The sequence below is a fragment of the Onthophagus taurus genome, chromosome 7, assembly GCF_036711975.1.
Source record: "Onthophagus taurus isolate NC chromosome 7, IU_Otau_3.0, whole genome shotgun sequence".
In the NCBI taxonomy this organism is placed as follows: Eukaryota; Metazoa; Arthropoda; class Insecta; order Coleoptera; family Scarabaeidae; genus Onthophagus; species Onthophagus taurus.
In genome coordinates, this window is record NC_091972.1 from 28,378,901 (window position 1) to 28,396,345 (window position 17,445).

Sequence of the window (17,445 nt, forward strand, 5' to 3'; positions counted from 1 at the left end):
TATGTCTACTTTTATTTATTTCATGTACATTACAACTTCTCTTTTATATTTTAATAAATACCAAATTTTCAGGGAAGAATTTTCTAATAGTAATAAATCCATACCTCCTTATTAGACGCGCCACTATGTGAATGCAACTCTTTTATTACCGCGATTCTCGGTCGCCGCTTTCTTCACCGCTCTCCTCGCCGCTTTGCTCGTCGCTCCAGTATGTGTTTAGCCTAAGATGTTTCTAGTTCTAGATCTAGTGTTAGTTCTGGTTTTGCACCAGAACTAACATTCGGGTTTAGGTGTGCGTCTCTTAAGACGGCCGAAAACTCAGGGTTATCATAAGGACGTTACCTTTTTCCAAGCAAAACTTTTCCTCTGCAAAACTACCCAATGCCTGTATTATTAAGCTATGTTGCATTTTATGTGGGACAGTGCAAGTGTATTCATACATATTGCGAGTTATTTGAAATTCCCGGTATAAATGAAAACATAGACAATTCCTCCAATGACGTCAGAACAAAACCTATGCGGGAGGGGAGGGGGTATAAGATATAGACATATGTATACTAATCCAAGAAGCGCGTTGAAAAAATAGAATAATAGTTCTGTAAATTACATATTTTTTATTTCAAAAATAAAATTTCATTACATCACATCGTTTTTTATAAGTATAGTTTATTGACATAAAAATATATAGACATTTAGATTTAGAGCAGAATTTGCTAAAACAGCAATTAATTGAATACACTTTTGCAATGTTTTTCTTAAGAAGGAACCATTTAGTGGCGTTAATATGTTCAATTATATAACATATACAATTTACAACAGCACCCAACCAAACTAATATTGTAAACCATTAATGATCCAATATTCGCATATTACCAGAAACGATTTTATTTTCCAATATAGCACCACTTGGAATATCAATGCGATCTCCATGATTGGCTATAATTATAACAGTTCCCTAAAAAAATAGAAATTACAGCATTATTCTAGTCATTAAGATCATAAATACTACCTTTAATTGAACTCCTCTTCCAAAAGTAACATCTCCAGATACAGTTAAATGATCCAACTCGATTAAATCAGGAATGTTAGCAAATCTATTTAAAAATTCGCGTACTTTTGCGAAATGATTATCACCGAGCTTAATAAGTGGAGTCGTCGGGAACATTCTTTGAGGAGACATCATTAAAGATCCATTCTTCAATGTATAAAGATTACTCATAACAAGCATTAAATCGGAAGTTTTTTTGACGGGCAAAAAACGACTTCTCGGCACATTTATACCAATTCCACCTTCAAAACATTTCATAGCAGCTCCTACAGCCGTCTCTAATTGAATAACATTAAGACCATTAGCTAAAGTTTTATTATTCGCAATGATTTCTAGATTTAATTTATTTCCTTGGACCACTCTATCAATTGCTAAAAAATAAGAAAAGAATTAATTACTGTTCAGTTAATCATATAAGTGTTTTAATAAATTTTACCATCTAATTTTGCCCATAGATTGTTTGTGTTGAAGAATTTGAAGGTCTTTACTGATTTGAAATCATCTACATGTTCCTTTGGAACCTGTGCAATTTCTAATAAGCTTAATTTATCTTCATATTGAATTAAAGTTCCTCCCTATAAAAAATTATAGACAAAAATATTTAAATCAATTAAATTACTAGAATGCATAACCTTTCTTTAATTGCCAGGAAAGTTAAAAAAAAGTTTATGGATAAAAAATTTATTAAATAAAACTTACTTTAACATCAGCTCTAGTTTTATCAGTAACTTCCATAACAAATTCAATCTTCTCTTTATCTTTACGTAGAAGTAAATTAAGAATTTTTAAATCAATTGTAGCTCCTAAATTATCAATATTTGATATAAAACAATATTCTTTTCCCTGTTTAATAAATTCCTTTAATAAATTCGAATTAAAAAAGCTCTGATAAAAATCGCCGTGACCAGGTGGATACCAAGCTTCAAGATTTCCTTCGACATCACAATTTTTCGGTACAGGCATTAACGTATCTCGATTTATACGCGGATAACAAGATTGATTAAAGGTGTGTATATCAACATTAAGATTTTGATATTTTCTAATAACATTCCCCGTATCTTCGTTGGTGTTAAACGAATTCATCAACACCAAGGGTACTTTAACTTGATAGCTATTGTAGAGATGTTCCATTTGTTGAACGGTTAAATCCAAAAATGTTAGATCGTTTCTAACTGCTATCACCGATTTGGGACCGTGACAACCCATTGATGTTCCTAAACCACCATTCAATTTGATGACGACCAATTTTTCTAACATAGCCTTAACATCATTGTTTTCATGAGGTTTTTCTAAAGATTCGTAATCGCGCACGGCGGTTGATGGTAGTTTTTGTATTTTATCCCAATTAATTGTGGCCGTTGGTTCATCGAGGAATCGTTTAAATAACGTAGAGAATCCATTTAACTCCGTTATCGTAGCTTGTTTCTTTTCTGCTGAAACTGTTGCCACTAGATTTTCCAATTCTTTTTGTAAATGATTTAAGGCATCTCGTTTGGTTGCTTCTTTAAATTCTCTTGAACCGCTTCCACCTCGTGCTCGTATCTAAACAAAAAGAAAATAAAAATGAAAAATTAAGTTGAGAATTTTTCGAATACCAATTCTCCGAATCTGAGTTGATTTTTTGAAAATAGTATATTGATTAACCGCATAAGTTCTATGGAAGTAAATCATTTGTATGCACTAGAATTTACCGAGAATTTTCCTAAAATTTAAAAATAATGTTAACAAAATGATAGTTTTGATAAGAAATGTCATAAGTTTGAAATGACTATTGACGTTGTCTACAAAAGGAAAAATAAGGTTATTAATGTTTTATTGTGTCATTTTTAAAAAGTATATTTTTTAACTTTAACCCTCATCCGGACTTCGTTTCTAGAACCAAATCCGGACTTCATGTATCAAATTGACACAATGGCAGACAATTGTCTGTCTATTTTTCTTATGATTGGTTTGATTGAATGCATTTGAATAGATGAAAATAAAGATATTTCTTTACTTTTTTTTATTTTATTGAAAAAAATACATACAAATTTCATATACAAAATGGAGAATAACCCAAAAAATCATTTAGCTAATCAACTTTACACAATCCTCATAAACAGTAAATCGATGAGCTGGACAAACGTATTTCACACATTTGTCGCAGCGAATGCTGTGTAGGTTACTGTTTGGGCGAGATGCGCACATGTGACAACGGGCTCTTTTTTTGATCGATGGTGCGTGTTCCAATAATAATGGTGATGATACATGTGCATCTTGCGAATTTGAAGCACCCGATGTTGATGGTTGTTCATTTGATTGCTTGCGGACGCTATCTACAACAGCCAGCGCATTTGTACCCCGTGGTCTGGTGTTTTGTTGCTTCATATAAGGAAAACATAATGCTTGGCCGATTTCATTCAAAAATAATCTTCTGCGAAAACTTCTTTTTGCACTATTCCAATTGGTATTCAATTGGGTAAATAAAACGAAAGCACTGTAAGCAGAAATGTCAAGCATGCTACAAAACAGTGCAACAGGCCACCTATTTACTTTTCGCTTGCATCGATACGTACCAACCATATGGTCTAACACGTCGACGCCACCCTTAGTTTTATTGTAAAATTTTATTATGTCCGGTTTCTTCTCAGGATTGGCGGAATCGTTGATGTCAATTCGAACAGTCGAATGATACGTCGAAAGTAAAGTAACAAATCGACGTTTCTTCGGAACATATGACAACATACATGCTCGAAGATGGTGGTCATAAACGAACTCGGTGTGGTGCAATGGTCGTCTTTTCATATTGACCAAGATGGGTGGAATTTCTTTTCGATTTTTGCGAATCGTACCGACGATTGTCATTTGGCGTTTTTTCAATTCACATGCCAAACGATACGATGTGAAAAAATTATCGCAAGTGACATTTCTCCCATTTAGCCCTAACGGAAGAAAAAGATCGAAATAAAAAAAAACTAGAATATACGAAGAAATTACCTTCACACATATCAAGAACAACACGTTCCCCTTGATTTGTTTCACGAGCACAATTTTTATCACGACCTGTATACACTTGCAAATTATATGCATATTTTGATTTGATGCCATATTTGGCCGGTTTTGATGGGATGTACTGCTTGAATGGTACACGGCCACGAAACGGAAGCAATTGCTCATCGACAGTAACAAAATCTCCCGGAATATACGTCTGTTTCAACCGTTGAATCCAATTATCAAAAATAAAGCGAATAGGAGCAAGTTTATCTTTTAGGTTTTCTCTTTGCTCTTTATCGTCGAATCGTAGACAACGGTTGATGTCTTTGAATCGGCTAATTGCCATAGTTGCAGCGAAAATTGGGCGGCCATGTTTATCATTCCACAATTCTTCAATACATTCACCCTTAGAACGATAAACACCAGCTAATAAAAGCAATCCATAGTAATCACGCATTGTGGTTACATCGACAGCTAACCATTTTTCTCTATAGCGACGAACGCCATACAAATTCGTCATTTCGACGACCGTATTTTCAAATGGTTCAATAAATAATAAGAAAGCAGACAATGTGCCTGATATACGAGCGGTAGCAAACGGTGTTGGACCTATACCACAAGCAATTCATTGCAAAGGAGATCGCAAAGGAGCAAAGGAGGTAGAACTATTAGAACGAGCAATTGGCATTGATTGTCTAGAATATTGTATTGTTTTATCTTTTGATAAAAACAATACATTTGAATCTAAAACAGCCGCCTCTCTTGTTTCTTGTTCAATGAAGTCAACATCAGAATCGTCGGTATCATATTCATCCCTTGCTTCATCTTCAACTTCATTTTCACTTGGAATATAGTCGTCATCATCCTCGGTGTTAGTGTCATCACTACTAAACTGATCAAACCACGATTCATCCATTTGGTAAATGTAGAATAATAAATTCAAGTGTATCACCAAACCAAAAATATTACGCGTATTTCTCTAAACGTTTCACTAAATGAATTGTTTAGAATGAAATTTTTATTGCAAAAACCTGTTACGACAACCTGTTCAATAACATCTGCTTGCAAAGTCAAAATTGGGACCTAGTAAAGTGTCACTTTACGCTGTGTCAATCTGACACAGGAAGTCCGGATTAAGGATTCTTTTTTTTCCGGCTACTAGGTAAGAATTATGGCAAAAACAAAAATGGATATTTAAAATAAATATGAATTCGTTCACTGAGCCAAAATATCTAGTTGATTCGACCGTAAATAACAAAAATATCATCAATTAATTTTGAAAATTGTGTCAATTTGACACAAAGTGCGGATGAGGGTTAATATGTTAATTAATTTGATTTGATTATTTTGTAAAAAATAAATTTTATTAAAAAATTGCATTTTTTACATATTATTCAACTTATTCTTGTGCAATTTTGCTGATGCTTTATTATCGATCTAAACATAACTTTTTATGATTGTGTTTTATAATCTGTTCATGTCGAATAAAAATCTTATTTATTTTATTAAAATGAAATTATAATCTTTACTTTTACTGATTTTTTATTTCAATATACTTACATGTTTCGATATAATGTTATCACCAGAAACGTTACAAAAGATATAATTAATAATTAAAATTAACATGTTACATGTACACACTACTGCAGTAAATTTTAATTTTTAACAGTTTTCTATTGTTTATTGTTAATTTTATTGTAATTTGGATGTTAATTCTCACTTATTCTGTTAATTCACTTATTCATTTTGATCAGCAATGTATGGTTTTTTGTATTTTCTGTGTTTAAAATCGTTATTAAAGCTGTTTTAAATTATAGCAATTGAATGTAAATTTTATTAATGCATAAATTTGTGACCTGTAGTATGAAAAGGTGGATTATGAATATTTTTATGCATTTTTTCACTTTTTAAAAACAATAATCTTTTTAACAATCTAAGAACAAAACAAATTGAAATAAACTAACATTCTTGTCGGGTAGAGAAACCAGTTATGGCCACATTTAGTACTCTTCAACTTTTAAAATTCGGTATCTTAGTTAAAAATTGGAATACATGCCAGAAAAAATCAAAATAGTGTTTCTTAGCTCTTGTTGCATATAGGCACCTCCCATTTTACTTGCGTATCAAGTATTTTAAAACACAAAAAATAATTTTCAAAAGTAAATCAATTTCTCCATTTATGGCCACCAGAACCGCTGTTATGGCCATAAAAGTTTCCGCTTATGGCCACCATAATTTGTTTGCGTACAATTTTTAGATTTTATTAGGCACATAGATAGAACAAAAGTTAAGGAGATGAATACATTTATTGTTTTGAACCTTACCATCTGATTATTTATTTTACACACATAAATTAGTTTTATGCATATTATGTGAAATTTCTCATGCAATTTTGTATTTACATACCGGGAATTTCATATAACTTGGATATAACTGGATATAACTCGCAATATATGAGTGCAGTAACCATTTTTAGGAAACTAGTATGCACTTGCACTGTTCCACATAAAATGGAACATATAGTTCGTTTTTTTTTTCTATAATGTTTGTCAAGGTAAATTTTTTTAGGGTTTCTGTTAGTATAACTTAGGACCCTTATAAAATTGATGTTGTTTTCCTGATTTTTAGTAACTAAATAGTTGAGGTTAGAATACTAATAAATTTTTAGATAAATACGATTTGAACGAAGTACATATTTATTGTAAAAACGTGCTACAAAGGAATGAAATAGAACAAAACACCTTTTCTAGGTAAACAAATGGCAAATAAACACTCCAAAACATTTTTTATGCATCGTCTTCATCACACAAATTCATGTTTATTATCTTCTGAATCAGTCTTCGAGGTTTATGATGAATGGAGGAAGATCTTTAAAGGAAGTATTATCCATTTGAATATCCCAGTCTGTTTCAATTAAGTTTTCAACGTGATTTATACAAATCTTCCATACTTCTGCTGTACAATTTAACAAAGCAGTATGCGACACGTTACTGACACGATTTTTCTTTTTGAAGGACATCGTTGACATGTTTATTATAATAGGTCTTGCAATAGGCCCAAACTATTCAATTGCATTAAGGAGCAAGTCGCAACACTTCAATATTATTCTGCAGAAGATCATCGACGACATATCTTTTTATATTTTGCTGCAAAAATGGCACAATGATTTCCCAAAGATGAGCTTTTGCTTCGAGTTCATTAACATTTACATTATATTCGATTAAAAATTGCATTAAAACACTTTTCTTTGACTAAATGATAGGGCGCATTATCCATTATCACTACATTTTTGCCAGATAACTGTTGCACTGCTGGAATTAGATTTTTGGTGACTCAGTTGTAAAGGATTTGGAAATTCATCGTCTTGTGGTAATCTTTGTCAGTATTCTTGCTATGAAAAAGTAATAGCAAGAGCGTAAAGCTCCTTCACTTTTATTTTCCCAACGCAACACGTAATTCAAAATCATTCTTATATATACAAGTTTCGTTTAAAAATATAAAAGTTATATCTTCCCCCGAATATTTTAACTGTAGATAACGCATCAAAAATTTTATTTTATCTGTAATCACATGATTTCTTCCCCATAATTTTTTTTCTATTATTAATTTTTGTTTTTTTAAAACCATTGCCTCGAATTAGTGCATATAATAAATGTCGTGAACCAGTGAATTCGATATCCCTTTTTGCAAAATATAATAGTTCAATTAGGTTAAAATGTTTCCCTCTAATTAAATTTTGAAAATTTTCAACCGCAAGCTGTTCTCTTAAATAATAATTGTTGAACCATATCCATTTGTTTTTCTTCCGGTTTGTGCATTTTGCAAATTTTCTTTATTACGGTATATATTGTAAATAACAGTTTTAGTAATCTGATAAATAATTTTGAATTAAAGAAAACGAAATTGTTAAAATACTAAAATACATTAAATATTTTACAAAGACGAATGATTAGTTCTTGTTCTCAGATATCAGGCTTCAAATCTGTAAGTTCCAATTTGCACCTTAGTAATGATCGTTTTAGTTCGACTCCCTATAAGCAGTGTTTTTTTCTTGCGTTCATTTTGTTTTAATTTTATTACTTTTGACTTTTTGAATAACCGAACCTTTAACAAACGTCAGTGTGACATATTTATTTCAAAACATGATAAAAGAAACTGCCTGTTAATTTTGCCAACTTTACAACAATTTAACAGGTAGGGGAGAGTGTTGTACCTCGGGTCATTTGATTTATAAAACTTACGTCATCTCTATTTCTATTAGTTTATGGTGATGTGTTAAGTCAATGTCTATTCCGTAGATGGTAGTATATCATTATTTCAGTAGTGTAACCCTATAAGTGCTCCGCAACGTGTTTGTGATTTCGTCCACTAAAAGGACTAAAAGTAAATTTTTCTGTTTCTGTAATTTGTTATCATCCCGTTTTCATGTTATATATTTGCATATCCTAGCTACTTTTAACCAAAGTTGGGTAAGTTGGCTTGTTGAATCCGCATGTAATTTTTGTTTAATGCATAACCTAAAATTATAAAGCGCAGAAAAGTTTAATTTATACAAATTTGTACCTCGGGTCACCAAAAGGTCTTGTACCTTGGACCGGACCAAGGTACAATATTATGAAGAATTAAAATAAGAACTAACACTAGAACTATTACTACTTATTTTCAATACTTGGGGAAAATATCAACTGAAGTCAACTAACAAGGGAAGTGTCACAACTGTGTCTCACCGATTTCGATGCAATTTGGTACAGTCATAGAATGGGCCAAAATAAGGTTCGTACATTTTTTTATACGTGCGGTAAAAGCCCCTGGGGCGAGTTATAGGGGTTGAAAGTTTGGAGAAAAAGTACGTTTTCACTTATATTTTAAAAATGAAAAGTGCTATCAAAATTTGGTAAATTGTAACTGATATTCATTTTAAAAGAGCTTTCTTTTGATGTATCACACATATACCAGAGGGTTAAGAAGGGCGAACTACCCCTATTTTTTTGGAATTATTTAAAAACCACCCTATCGATTTTGGCGGCATTAAGTATACTTCCAGCACGTTCAAAAATATTAGTTAAGGGTTTTTTCCCATTCGCTCTAGATCATCCCCAGCGAAGTTACGGGGGTTAACATGTAACCACTTTTCGTAAGAATGATGTGATAAAATTGTCAGGTATTTTGAAAATACTTTAACAAAACCGTAAATTAGTCGCACAATAAAATGTTTAATGTAAAATAAGGCATAATACACCATTTAGGGGTGGTTGGGGTTAACCACCCCCTTAAAAATTAATTCTATCCCGGGCATTACTTGTTGATTACGGCGAAATTTGGTACTGTGTTTGTTTTATATTTGAAGTAAAAATTTTTGAAAATGGTTATAAGGGTTACAAATTAGGGGTAGTTTTTTGTTTATACCTCGAAGATGAAAACTGCCATCGTAACTGTGGTATTGTTTTTTAAAAATCTATCTATCGATGTTCCACGAGGTAAACTACCCTCATTTTCTTTAAATAATAAATATAAAACTACTAGATAAATAAGATATTTTATTTATTTATGAGTTAAAAAGCAACTGACAAAAAAAAATAGTTCAATATACCAAAGAAGTTTATTCTACATTACTAATTGACGTTTTTTATGTTCAATGTTAAATTTATTCTTTCATTAATTTAACACTTTTTTCCTATCTTCTATAAAATTCCTTTATTAATAAAGGAAAATTAATGAAAGAATAAATAGAAATTCTCTATCACATCATTAACATTGTTAAGTTTATTTTTATTCTACATAATGTTGCCAAAAATACACCTACCAAAAAAATGTTGGCACAATATTTGTTTTTTTAGTGCCGCTTGCTAAAGGTCATTTCTCAAAATAGTTTTTTCTAGTATAAAAGAACGTGTGCCCAGTGGGTAGATTTTAGTTTCAGAGCAACTGACAGAAGCAATGGTTACAATAAACCCAATAAACGTTTTAAATTTGCTAATGACAGTTTTTACTGTTATGAATATTCCCCAGACTCCTGTAAATGAAGCAGAAGTTAGTTTAAAAGAAAATATACAGCGTATTTTAATGGAAAGTATGGAAGACTACAATATGCAAATTGAAGACGAAACTGTATTAATTTTCGATTCATCCAATGGCATCAATGACGGTCAGCAAATTATTGAAGACCAGGATACAACTGACAGGTTTGTAGAAGATACTGATGCTCATTGTCCATTGAAGGATGACATCGACTACGAGTACAAATTAGAGGCGGTAAATTACTGGACAAGTGGGAAGAAAGGTTATTTGAAACTAGAAACCGTAAAAAACAAATACCGAAAAGTAACGTCAAAGACCCAATTGCACAGATGGTCTAAATATATTGAAGAAAGAGGGACATACAAAGAAAAATTAGCAGAAATTACCGAATTTGTAATTAATCAAGCGAGAGCCGCCGTAGATAATAAATTGCCACTACATGATATTGATATACGCAGATGGGCTATACAAGCTAGAAATGAAAAGAATTTATCTCCTCAACTGTTCAAAGCATCTCATAGCTGGGTGCAACGTTTTAAGAAAGCAAATCGGTTAGTAAGCCGAAAAATAACAAAATTTCTATCCCAAAAACAAATTGGAAATGTTGATCGAGTAAAAACTTTAGCAAAAGATTTCGTTAAAGAGGCAAAGCTACAAATCCAAATATATGGACCTGAAAACACCTACAATTCGGATCAGAGCGGTTTTAACTTGGAATTCCATTCGGGAAGAACATTAAGCGATTTAGGAGTTAAAACCGTAGAAAGTGTGGTCCAGTCGGTGTCATCTACAACGCACAGTTACACAATTCAACCCGTAATATCTGCTGATGGGAAACTTCTTTCTCCACTTTTTATTGTTTTAAAAGAACCCTCTGGCAGCTTTGGACCGAGGGTAGCAAATACAATGTTTAAAGCAGACAATATATACGTTTTGGCATCAAAATCTGGAAAGTTAACTTCAGAACACATGAAAAATTGGCTCCAAAATGTATATTTTCCAAATACTGGTTCTAAATCATTATTATTATTAGATTCTTGGAGTGGCCATTGTCCTGAAGTTATTAGTGAAATAACTCCATCAGGTACTAATTTTAAACATTTATCTATACCTGCAGGGACAACAGGTCAAATACAGCCCCTAGATGTATTTGGTTTCAGAATATGGAAAAATTTTATTAGAAGATTCTCTGATCAGATTATTCTTTACCAGTATGATGTCAATTTACATCAGAGGGATAACATATTAAAATTGCAATCGTTGACGCATAACCAGTTGGCTTCCCCTCGGTTTATAAATGTTTTTAAATACGCATGGTTTGCAAGTGGCTATATAGAGGAGAGACCAGACCATTTTGAAAATCCCGTGGAAGTTTGCTTTTCGAGTGAGAAGCCAACGTGTGATATCTGTGGGGATATAGCGGTCATAACATGTGCATGGTGTAAAAAATCCTTATGTTTAAAACATTTTTTCCACGACTTTCATTTTTGCCAACACTACGTAGAATAAAAATAAATTTAATATTGAAAATTAATATAATACATAAAAAACGTCAATTAGTAATGTAGAATAAACTTCTTTGGTATATTGAACTATTTTTTTTGTCAGTTGCTTTTTAACTCATAAATAAATAAAATATCTTATTTATCTAGTAGTTTTATATTTATTATTTAAAGAAAATGAGGGTAGTTTACCTCGTGGAACATCGATAGATAGATTTTTAAAAAACAATACCACAGTTACGATGGCAGTTTTCATCTTCGAGGTATAAACAAAAAACTACCCCTAATTTGTAACCCTTATAACCATTTTCAAAAATTTTTACTTCAAATATAAAACAAACACAGTACCAAATTTCGCCGTAATCGACAAATAACGCCCGGGATAGAATTAATTTTTAAGGGGGTGGATAACCCCAACAACCCCTATATGGTGTATTATGCCTTATTTTACACTAAACATTTTATTGTGCGACTAATTTACGGTTTTGTTTAAAGTATTTTCAAAATACCTGACAATTTTATCACATCATTCTTACGAAAAGTGCTTACATGTTAACCCCCGTAACTTCGCTGGGGTTGATCTAGGGCGAATGGGAAAAAACCCTTAACTAATATTTTTGAACGCACTAGAAGTATACTTAATGCCGCCAAAATCGATAGGGTGGTTTTTAAATAATTCCAAAAAAATAGGGGTAGTTCGCCCTTTTTAACCCTCTGCTATATGTGTGACACATCAAAAGAAAGCTCTTTTAAAATGAATATCAGTTACAATTTACCAAATTTTGATAGCACTTTTCGTTTTCAAAATATAAGTGAAAACGTACTTTTTCTCCAAACTTTCAACCCCTATAACTCGCCCCAGGGGCTTTTACCGCACGTATAAAAAAATGTGCGAACCTTATTTTGGCCCATTCTATGACTGTACCAAATTGCATCGAAATCGGTGAGACACAGTTGTGACACTTCCCTTGTAAGTTTAATATTTCAGATAAATATTTGAGGATGCCTCGAAGCAAATCAGGTTGTCAAAAGAGCACCTATAAATTCTCAACATTTAATTGCGGCGGCGAAAAAATGTTTAAGCGGGGAATTATCAATTAGGGAAGCTGCAAAATCCTTTAATATATCTAAAACCACGCTGATTAGGCACGTAAAATCCTATAAAGAATCGGAAGCCACAGTATTTCGATATGAAGCTAGTAATAACACGAAACAAATTTTTAGTAGCCAGGAGAAATCCACCTTGAAAGAGTATCTTTTAACGGCTGCACGGCTGCATTATGGATTGACTTAGGAAAAGTAGCTGGGAAAGAATGGTTGAGACAATTTCTCAGAAGACATCAGGATTTATCACTTCGAAAGCCCGAATCCACAAGTTTGGCTAGATCAACATCTTTCAAAAGAACTTCTATCGCGTGGCAATTTTACTCCAGAAAAAATACAAAATGTACAAACTACATAAAATATGTGTAGTAAAGTAATTATCAACAATCATTATGCAGTGGTTCACAGCTTATTGAATACACGTTTTAAAATCTAGGAAATTGTAAACAGAGGGAAAACGGTTCGAGATATTGTCATGAGTCAAAATACGTCAAATTTTTATATTTTATCAGCCCAAATATATTACCATAAAAAATTGTTTTCCACTTTTAGTTTTTTCGGAAAATGGTTCAACTTTGTTTTTTTAAATGAAACATCCCTATTTTTGCAAAGTACCATGGTCAGTTCAAATGTTGGCCGATGTCAGTATTTAACTGAGGTTGACTTGTTTATTGGTAATTTTGAAGTGATAATAAAGCTCTGGTTCCTTGTGTTGGAAAATACAAGTTTATATTATTGTTTATGCGAGAAGAACGTATTGTTGATTTATAGCTCATTTTAAGCACAGATTGATGAACATTTTGTCATTGTTATTAATATTTCTTCATTAAAACTGTGCATAACACTTATGATGAGGTTGCTGATAATTTTGGAAATGAAATTCCCCATACTAAATATCTTTTCATTTGTAAAGGAGTGATCTGTGATTTCTTGTATTTTGTTGAAAAATTCTTCCCTTTCCTCTCGGGGCTTGGTTTCATCTGGCGCTTATCTACTCATAAAGTGTATTTTGTCATTGTTGGGTTTTAACCCTTAACTACATGCGCCGCGGTACAGAGTATTATGTCATAAAACCATAACGGTTTTCTTCTCTCTTGGAAACATCCCTGAGATGTTTAGGTATTCTTTAAATGAGATGCCTACTTAATGTACCACGTGGCATAAAAATATGCCTGTACAGTTGAGTTTTGAACGTTTTTCTGCAAAGGTGTCGTCGGCGGTATCTAGTACCGTGCGCGTGTGAAACAAGTTGTAAAGTTTTTAATTATAGTGAAGTGTGTATTACGCATAAAATGTAAGTACAAGTTTCTATAAGTATAACCGAAGAGTTCAGTTTTCTTTGTCCGGATTACATGGTTACTGTATCGCAGACAGAGAAAAGTGTCCACCCTCAATCTTTCACCGATCTAATGGTATGGAGCTAGCGAAAAAATCATGTAATTGCAGTAAAATGTAGTCCTCGCTATGCACAAAAGAGTACTTGGCCTAACTCAGGAATACATTCAGGTTGATGCATTTCTTTTTTTCTTAAAGCAAGCACATCTGGACTACGTCCGACCAGTCGTAATTTGCGTAAAAAAGTGTGGGTCTAGGATTATGAGGAAATGCGAGAGCAGTAAGAAGAGGACGCTTACGATTTCATAGACAACAGTAAAGGTGAAGAAGAAACTATTTTGGAGGGGGCTAAAGTGACGACGAACAATCAGGAGACGAAAGTGAACAAGACCTGACGATGACATCTGATTTCGAAATTTTTTTGGCACAAGGAAAAAATAGTGACTTTTTGGCTTAGCTCGCCTAAACTCTTCGGTCAAAAATTAAGTCAAAAAATATCGTAAATATTTTGCCCGGACCTACACTCAATGCAAAAGATGCGTCAACCGAAATGGATGTTTTTAAAATTTTTTGATCTAAACTTGATTGACAGAATTGTAGAACACACAAATGTATACACACGATGGCAAGATAACGCTTCGAAATAATGGCGTTAATACGAATTTTATTCCTTTTAGGAATAAACAAAAGCAGCCGAGCTAACGCATCTCGAGCTTAGAAAACGAACGGGACTGGAATGATAATTTGCAGAGGAACATTTGGAATAAATAAATTTAGATATTTATTGCAATCTTTTAGATTTGACGATAAAAGGACACGGCAGCAACGAAGGGCTACGGATAAATTGGCAAAAATTAAGGAACTTTACACCAATCTACATGAAATTATTGCCTATCAAAATTTGTAACAATAGACGAAATGTTTCAACCGTTCCGAGGCCGCTGTGGGTTTACAGTTTACTTACCTGATAAACCTGGCAAATACGGTTTCAAACTGTATGTGTTGGCAGATGCCAAAACATGTTGATGTAATGACTTTAGATTTGAAATATATTGTGGGAAACACACTGACGGGCCATTTTCAGTTTAAAACAAATCAATGGACATAGTGAAACGACTGGTAGCAACCATTCTGAACAGCAACAGGAATGTAACAATAGATAACTACTACTCAAGTTATGAGCTAGCAATACATTTGAAAGAAAATGGACTCACCTTCATCGCAACAATGAAGAAAAACAAACCCAAGATTTCACCCTGACCTGGGCAAACTACTTGAAAAAAGTAGTGGAGTACAACTACTAACTACTTTCACCAAAAAGTAGTTTAACTACTTGGTAGTTAAACTGCTTTTAAAATATGGTACTTAGATTACTAACTACCAAGTAGTTAGTAGTTAAATATCTAACTACTTTTTTAACTATAACTGAAAAAATGCATAAAGAGATCATACATCAAGAGAATAATAAATAAATAAATGCAACATAAAATAAACAACTTTTCATTATACAGGTTGTCCCGCAACGATTGTATAATACTTCACCAGCGTATTCTCTGATCGAAAATAGACAAAAAGTCTAATAAACATAGATCCGAAAATGGACCATTTTCCAGATATTCAAAGTTTACTGCGTCAAATGCATTACTAATTTTATTTTTCAAATCCTGCACATTTTGAATGTCTTCAGAATAGACTATTTGTTTTAAATGTCCCCAAAACCAAAAATCTAACGGATTTAAATCTGGTGAACGAGGTGGCCACGGGACAGGACCTCCCCAGCCAATCCACTTATTACCAAATCTGTTATTTAAGTGTGCTCGAGTAGCGCGTGCATAATGTGCTGGTGCTCCATTGTGCATAAAGTAGCAATTTTCTAGAATTTGTTGAGGTAATTCATCAAAATAAATGCCTCTGTAAGCTCATTTTGTAAAAAATGTATGTAAGCACGGCTGTCAATCTCTTTGGAAGAAAAAATGGACCTAATAACTGATCAGCTATAACTCCAGCCCATACATTAACACTGAATGATGATGAGTTTCTAGTATTCCATGGGGATTTTCATCGCTCCAAACGTGCGCATTATGAATATTAAAAATTCCGCTTTGAGTAAATGTTGCTTCATCCGTAAATACAATGTTTATGAGAAAGTCGACGTTTACTACCTCTTCCTGTATGGCCCACCTACAAAAAATCTCTCTTTTTTCGCCATCATTTTCTGTTAGAGCTTGAACGGTGTTGTAATGATAAGGATAAAGCAACTGCTCCCTTAAAATGCGGTGAACGGTTGTTTTGTTAATGTTTTCTCGTGCAGAAATTCTTCTAATGCTGGTTGAGGCATTTTCATCAATTCTTCTCAAAACTGCTTCTTCTAATTCCACTGGCCTTGTGTAATATCTCTCCGTGGAATGGCTGTGGGTTACGCTTCCCAATGCTTTTAATCTGAGAAATAGTCTGCTAAAGGTGTGACTATTAGCCAATCGTTTGTTCAGGAACTTAATTAATAGTTTTATTAAATTAAATAGTAAAATAATTACTTCGCAAAGAATTATTATTTTTTGTTGATTAGACAACTTATCGTAATCATTAATTATTATAAAAACAGATTAAAATTCACGATGTTAAGAATATCAACTTATGAAACTAAATCTTTGAATATATCGAAAATGGTCCATTTTCGGACCTATGTTTACTAGTTTTTTTTTTGTGTATTTTCGATCAGAGAATACGCTGATACAGTATTGTACAATCGTTGCGGGACACTCTGTATAAAGCTTATTTTAAACGTAATTCTTATTGGTCAACTCGGAGACGATGACGTGTCTTGCCTGCATAATTTTATTTGGGTTGAGTGTGTTGAATGAAATGTGTACATAAATACAATTAGTGTTAATAAAATCAAAGTAAAATCATAGCATTTTCAACTCGAATTGTAGGTTATTGTAAATTATATTACTTTTATATACAAACATTGTTTAAACTATTTTACTTGAATCATATACCTATATGTAACACATATTATTAAAATTGACTGATTTTTAAACAAATTTCAACATCTCACGATTTTTTATGACATGGCACGACATTCTACGTGTGTAACCTGGCAACCCTGGGTATAACTTTGAATAGATGGATCTACATTTCATTTACAGTTTGGTATTCCAATGTTATGGTCACAGATATCAGATCATTCCGATTGCTATTTCTGTAACATAAACCTAGACGGCATAAACAAAAAAACAAAGAAAAGTTTGGTTTATCCTAAAGTAAGATCAGCAAAAAAGCCGATTCCGCACAGCGAAACTTTACCAAGACCAAATCCTCCTGACCGATTAATGCAATCCAGTGAAAGTGATCAGAGTAAAGGAGAAAGTGAAGATATGTCATCTAGCAGCGACTATGATGCCAAAATAAACCATAAACTGTCACAGAAAAAACTCAGTGACTTGGCATCCCGCTTACAGCAAT

General features: G+C 32.8%; 1 protein-coding gene across 3 annotated transcripts in view; it reads right to left on the reverse strand.

Annotated features, from left to right (window-relative positions):
• Positions 1-594: 594 nt before the first annotated feature.
• Positions 595-17,445, reverse strand: part of UG (UDP-glucose pyrophosphorylase) — a 44,265-nt gene continuing 27,414 nt past the window's right edge. For 2 of the 3 annotated variants that reach the window (XM_023053981.2, XM_023053997.2), the window contains exons 2-5: positions 1,748-2,590; positions 1,485-1,623; positions 1,010-1,419; positions 595-955 (exon numbers count right to left, since the gene is read on the reverse strand). In XM_023053981.2, coding sequence (XP_022909749.1) covers positions 848-955; positions 1,010-1,419; positions 1,485-1,623; positions 1,748-2,590 — 1,500 coding nt within the window. In that variant the 3' untranslated portion in view covers positions 595-847. Of the gene's footprint in view, positions 956-1,009; positions 1,420-1,484; positions 1,624-1,747; positions 2,591-2,643; positions 2,777-17,445 lie in introns of those variants that run through there. The other variant, XM_023053989.2, reaches the window with a different exon arrangement.